Genomic DNA, 7,312 nt, shown 5'->3' on the forward strand with positions numbered 1-7,312 from the left:
ATAATTTAGCTTTGATAATTGATTCTTTATTTTAAACTAAATAATATTGAGGGTATTTGGTTCAAATGTTCGGAATGGATTGAAATAGAATGTGATATCATTGGTTTAAAACCCCATACTGCCAAACATGCTGATTATTGCATTGTTTTCTTTACTCTAAAATTATATGGAGGGGAAAAGAAATAAAAAATCTGGTATAGGATTTCAAGGATTTGGGGTGGAATTTAATTCTAACTCCATTCCAAACTATCCGAACCAAATACTAGAATGACTCAAATTCACTCCATTCCCTTCCAACTTCCCCAGGCCCCAACCAAACACCCCACATGTGATTTCAAATTAGTCATTCAAGTCTTTATGGGTCAACACTTGCGTTTTGTCGGGTTGTGTGGTTTTAGATCAAATCTTTCGGGTCAGATCAGTTTCTGGCCAGACCTCGTCAATTTGGATTTTGGGTCACATTAAAGTGTTATAATTCGTGCCATTTCGAGTTTCGAGTCAGCTATTTTTACTAGGTTTAATGTACGACTAAGACAATAACCATCCTACAAAACTAAACAATGATTTAGATTATGTTTCGTAATACTCGCTTTGTCTTACTCATTTATTTGTCTTTTTATTATTTTGTGAGAGTATTTTAATAAAAAGTTAATAAATAATTGAAAAGGAAGGAATAATTAATACGCAGGAATTTCTCGCAAGAAAAGCATGTTTGGCCTAACTTGTTGAAAATGAGTTTTTGCTTTTTAAGTTTAATTTTCTCAAAGTGTTTTTCAAAAGCATAAGTAGCAAACTGTTGCTTCTATTTTTATTGACAAAAGAATGACTTTTTGGCTTTTAAGAAATTCTGCTTTAACTTTTAAATAATGGTGTGTTTGACCAAAAAATATTTTTAAGATCAAAAATACTTTTAAAAATTAGGCCAGATACACACGAAGTAAGATTAGGAAAATCATAAATAACCATCCTCACATTCTCACATTCTCACTTGTTATTGACTATGGTCTATGCATTAATTATTCGAAATAGGGCAGAAACGGTAAACATGTTATTTGAGAATTGCTGACACCTTCTTCTCTTACGAATTACTTCGTAATAAATATATATAAATTCGTCCACTTGCAAAGCGAGCGCCGTTCATGTGAAAGATGGTAATACGGATTAACAAAGTATTAGTGGATTCATGGTCATGTCTTTTTGACGATCAATTCTGACGACAAATACACTAATAAAAAGAACGTAGCGCACGATGGGGTGTGAATGTAGAAACAATGATACTCCCTTCATTTTAATTCCAAATACATTATTTTTATTTTACACGTTTGCCAATGTATAAACTGTAATATAAATATCTTGAATTTTACATTTTAAAAAAAATATAAAATTTTGATATTTTTATTATATTGTATTGTATTATACTTATAAAGCGAATCACACAAGATTCTACGTGACCATATTTTCTCTTATATATTGCACAAAATTTTGAATTTTCTCTTCATTTATTAATAGTGTCATCTAATATGTTTGGTTTTGAATGAAGGGAATTATGATGTTTTTTAAATAACGTAGGGTGGTTAAGTAATCAAATTATTTCATTATGGTCTATGGAGGAGTCCCTGTTCTTTTGAACTGAATTTGTCTGAATTGAACTTATTGGAGCTGCACTTATTTGAACTGAACTGAAATAATAATAATAATAAAATAATAATAATAATAATAATAATAATAATAATAATAATAACAACAATAATAACAATAATAATAATAATAAAAGTCGCCCATTAAAATAATAATAATAAATAAATAAATAAAATAAGAGTAATAAGTTATAATGCTGAACTGAACCAAGTGGTGTTAGTCCAGTGGTAGCTAGGTTAAACCTTGAAGCTTGCAAAAATGCAGGAGTTGAGAAGTCCCAGGTTCGACTTCGACTACCAGCTGGGGCGATGATCACTTGGCCACTGCAGCCCCCGAAGGGGGTGGCTTACATGGTCCATGTGGTGGTGCGGGAATGCATGGGCCCGGGGGGGACTCAACCCCCTCGTCATCAAAAAAAAAAAAATATAATGCTGAACTTATCTGAACTAAACTTATTAAAGCTGAACTTAACTTAAATTAACTTATTAAAACTGAAATTAAATTAAAAAGAACAGAGCCTTAATGTGGAAAAAAAAGTAAATCACCTTGTTTTGGATAATAACCAGATATGCAATTCTCATTTTTCAAATTATGAGAATTTCCCATTTATCCATTTTTTTCGTGGCAACCAAATAATCCGTAAGTTGATAACCATTTACATATACAAATTGATATTTATTTTTTCGTATTCGTTAAAGTAAATGTACAAAAATGACGGACACAAAAGCATTAGAAAACAAGTCATTCTCCTTGCCTGGCTCTCCACACACGAGTACACGACTTACGAGCGACTACAACACAAGCTTATTTGCAGTAAATCAAATGTGTGTCTGTACAAGCAATTCCTTGCACTTATTTTAAGTTGACGTAAGATTTACCAAAGAACTTGACGATCTGCCAAAAGCTGGCCTCATTTGAAAGAAAAATATGTCGAGTATATAACTATATATGCTATCGAATGGTGTCGAGACCAGGTACCATACTTTCACATACTCTTATACAGTCTTTCTCACCGCAAAGACGAGAATATCTTAATTTAGGAGAAGTTATACTCTACTCCGTATATAATTTTGAAGTTGTATATGTATTCTGTAGTTCGTAATAATTTATGAAAACGAGGAATGTATTTAAAATACGGAAACAAATTCACATACCGAATAAAAATAATACGGTGGTGCTAATTAATATAAGGATTGTAAAGATAGGGAAACCCCAACCTTCCCTTATTGAATTCAATACAAGTTGACGACATAATTGAACTCCTTGACACAACACTAACAACATTACCCTACCTGGTTACAACGTCATTATTCCTTAGATATTACAGTCGATTTAAATAGTGTCATATCGACTTATTTCTAAATAAGTGCATATATATATATTAGAGAAGGATAGTGTCCCAAAAGAGGCAATCTTACAAAATAGTTTTGCATGACTGTCTTAAAAGAGACTAATTAACCCATCTTAAATAAATGCAAGAGCGGCATGATCATCATTCGAATTGCCGGGTAATGTTTTATACAGGAGGAGACCAAGGTCCATTTCTTGCTTGGTAAACCTGTCATCTGTTGGTTGGCATGATTTATAATATTTGTTGGAGAGACTGCTCCAATTATTTTCCAAAAGTGTAATAAGCTCACCGGCCTCAAAACTGTTATACATTCCATAATATAATACTTGATCCTCGATATATTTGAATCGCGCTGCCTCAGCAACCATTTGTATTGCGACTAGAGCAAACTTGGCTACATCTTTACCAACATTCTGTTTTTTAGAAGCAAAATCCACCCCATAAATCAGTTTAATGGCTGTTTGAAGACTAGGAACCCCTAGTCTTACATTTGCCCTAGGAACACCGGCCTTACTTACTAGATCAACGTAACTGCTTCCACAGGGAAGCATTGATTTATCCGCTGCATCTTTGAAGATACTCTTATAATTACCGCTCAAGGCGTTGTACTCGTCAGAGAAAAAATTAGCTCGTAATTTCTTGGTTTTCGGATCCTTGTCCTGATAACCTACCAGATAAGCATCTGAAGCTCGAAAGGCTAATGTAGTGGTGTTCCCGTTAAAAACCAAGTCCACCAAAACATATGATTTAGAATTGGAGTTGGTCACTGATATGTTACACACTTTCTGTGTTCCAGCGCCGAATGTCTTCCTCAAGTTTTCCAAAAACGACGAGTAATTTTCATCATCGGAATCAACGGTCCAGGTCGGCCCTGCAGAAGCTGCTGCCACAATCACCGCCATCATCAACCACCATGCCCATATACTAGACATCTTCATCTTTAATTTCCCCCTTGTATCCTGTTTGAAATTATTGCTTTCACTGGTCACTTTTTCAAAAGGGAGACGTAAATAAACTTCGACTTAAAACAAAATCAATATATAAATTAGACCTGGCAGAACGGGTCAATGGGCCGGGTTCGGGTCGGGTCAATTCGGGTCGAGGCAGGTCATTTCGGGTTTGTTGTCGGGTTGTTTCGGGTCGGGTTATTTTCGGGTCAATGAATAATAGAGAAATAGCTATTTCAAGTCTTTTCAGTTCAATTAGAGTTATATTTTGTCGGGTCATTTTCGGTTTGGTGGTTTCGGATCGGGTCATTTTCGAGTCGGACAGTTCGGGTCAAGAAAGCTCGGGTCATGTTCGGGTCGGGGTCAAATCCATTCGGGTTTTCGGGTCACTTCGAGTCTCGGGACAGCTTTTTCAGGTCGGGTCAATCGGGTCGGGTTGCTTTTGTCATGTCTATATATAACTTATACGGTTAAAAATGGAAAAAGATAAATATTAATGGTATGAGTGGTTAGAATACACTCTTGTATAAATCACTCATAGTTCATTTATTGAGAAGTCGAAGCTAGGTCATGAATATATCAGCATCCCCTTATTAGTAAGAGAATAAAAACTCTTATACATGGAAACAATATTACATTTATATTTTACCTCTTTTGTAAAAACAATTATTATTATCCATTTATCCCCAATTTATCATGCAATCATTTACATAAATGTTATCCTTCATTAGTTACACTTTAAAATTACGTAACTATGCTTCTTATGCAATTTTTACCATAATTATTATTCATCACATACACTCTAAAATTACGCAAATCTGGTTCTTATACTATCCTTCATCAAGTTAGACTCTAAATAGACGTAACAAATTTTTATGTTTTTTTTATTAAAAATAAAAAATAAAAATATTAATTTAATTATTTGTAAATTTTCTTTTTAAATGTGTAGTATACTGTTTTTACCTGTTTTTAGTACAAGGTTAATAGGCGTTTTAATTAAATCTTACATCACTTAATTGTATTTTAATGTCATATCAAGTAATGATATACTAACATTATAGTGTTAATTTTAGCAGTAAAGTAAAAATAGTCTAGGACAAAAATAACTTAATTTAAAGTGTCTTCTGATGAGAGTAAATTTTAGTTTTCTATCTCTTACGAATATTATATTTAGTACGGAAGACATCATAACATTAAACTGCAAGTATAGTTAATTTATACAATTAAACTGATAAGAAAGTCTCTTTATAAAACAAAACTAAAACATATTGTGGCTGTAGCATGGGAATTATACTAGTTATTCACTATACGTTTACATGATTATGTACAAACCATTTTACATGACATTTATAATAATGACTCAGAGCAAAAGTCATTACTTGAACTCGAATTATATAATTTCAGGCTTGGTCTGAAGTCTGAACCCAAGAAAAATAATATTTGGAGTTTTGTTCCTTACGAGTAACTTTAAAATTACTTGCAAAATATAATTTATTACGTTGTTAAAATTTATTCATCTTTGGAATTTCTCATGTCGAGCGTATTAAATTTGTAAATTTTCTTTTAGTTATTAATTAGTGATAGACCCATCATTCCACCAACACGGAAAATAATCTCACTACATACCTACATATCTTAACTTCATATTTTTCAAGTGGTTCAACCCGACAATGGTAATGTATACGCTAACGGACAATGTACAAGTCATTTGTGTTTGAGCACGGGACACATGTTGATCTTGTCAACTATGGAGTATTTCCCAATTATTTATTTACTTTTATTTTTGACACAAATATTGAGGAGAAAATAATAACTACGATAAATAAATAACAAATGCACAAAAATGCAAATAACGATCAAGTTATTCACTAAAAATATCATGAAAATAGAGTAAAAGGTAAATAAGGGCAGAGTTATTGATATACTAAAAAATGCAAGGGTTATTCTACGTAGTAACCCTGTGTTTTTCTGAATTCTAGCTGGTAACCCTTTGTTTTTCAACTGCCCACATGGTAACCCTGAACTTATGAAAAAAGGTTCTCCATGACCCTCAACTTTTATTCCGTTAAAAAACTCCGTTAGTTTGAATGTTTATCGAGACTTGGGCTTGTCTTTTACACTTCAAATGCTTAAATGACCAAGTAACTATGGTTTTCTCAACTCAATTAAAATAAATAATAAATAAACCACGAATTTTGCTAACAAATAATTATATTATAGGTGTGTTAAGAGTATAATTCATAACATTTTTATTATCATTCTTATTATTATCATCATTTTTATTGCTTAGCAAAGAATATTAAAGTAGTAAATATATTGAAACACATCTTACTTTTATTTTTGTTATAAATTATATTAGATTATAATTGATATTATATTATTATTATTTGTATAAAAAAAACAAAGGTAAGATGTGGATCGGTATTTTTACTACTTTAATATTCTTTGTTAAACAATAAAAATGATGATAATAATAATAATAATAATAATAATAATGATAATAAAAAAATTATGAATTATACTCTTAAGTCTTACCACTCCTAGAATATAATTATTTGTTAGGAAAATTTGGGGTATATTTATTTAATTGAGTTGAGAAGACCATAGTTAGTACTTAGTTGGCCATTTAAGCATTTGAACTCTAAAAAACAAGCCCAAATCCCAATAAACATGCAAACTAACGGAGTTTTTTAACGGAATAAAAGTCGGGGGTCACGGAGAACTTTTTTTGATAAGTTCAGGGTTACCATGTGGGTGGTTGAAAAATGAAGGGTTACCAGCTAGAATTCAAAAAAACACAGGGTTACCGCGTAGAATAACCCAAAATGCAATACGTAAATATATAGATGACCGAGACGGTATAGAATAATTTTTTTTTTTGACAGCCTGATATATAATTGTTGTACACAAACACAAACCTTTTCTTTGCTGAAACCAGAATTAAAAGCTGATTAAGAGATGGAAGGCCCTTTTTTTTTAACGTGATTGATAGTTCTTTATTGTTATGATTTAGTGAAGAGAAAGTGCGTTATTTCAATGTCTTATATAGCACTGGTTGGCTACGTCGGCCGGTCTTTGCATGTCTTACGTGTCACGTGTCATTTTTGCATTGGGTGCTTTCGGATTTATATCATACTCGGTAGTATCCCGCGTTTCGCGCGACCTGTTTTAAAATTTTATTATTATAATTGAAAAAAAATAACATTATTTATATGACCTTTAATATTTTTAATTATAAATACAAATATATAAATTTTTCTCAAATTTAATTTTTTTAGGTTTAACTTCAATGTTTTAAAATAAAATGCATACTATTGTAATTAAAACTAATAACTGATAATTAATTATGCATGATCAATGTTTATAAATTATTTTG

General features: G+C 31.6%; 1 protein-coding gene across 1 annotated transcript; it reads right to left on the bottom strand.

Annotated features, from left to right (window-relative positions):
- Positions 1-2,791: 2,791 nt before the first annotated feature.
- Positions 2,792-6,950, bottom strand: LOC141606621 (ribosome-inactivating protein lychnin-like). Its single transcript, XM_074425816.1, has 2 exons — positions 6,855-6,950; positions 2,792-3,948 (listed from the first exon to the last, which is right to left on the bottom strand). Exon 2 carries the CDS (start codon positions 3,925-3,927, stop codon positions 3,103-3,105), a length of 825 nt encoding a protein of 274 aa, XP_074281917.1. The 5' UTR covers positions 3,928-3,948; positions 6,855-6,950; the 3' UTR covers positions 2,792-3,102.
- Positions 6,951-7,312: the final 362 nt, after the last annotated feature.

The sequence above is a fragment of the Silene latifolia genome, chromosome 10 (assembly GCF_048544455.1).
Source record: "Silene latifolia isolate original U9 population chromosome 10, ASM4854445v1, whole genome shotgun sequence".
NCBI lineage: Eukaryota > Viridiplantae > Streptophyta > Magnoliopsida > Caryophyllales > Caryophyllaceae > Silene > Silene latifolia.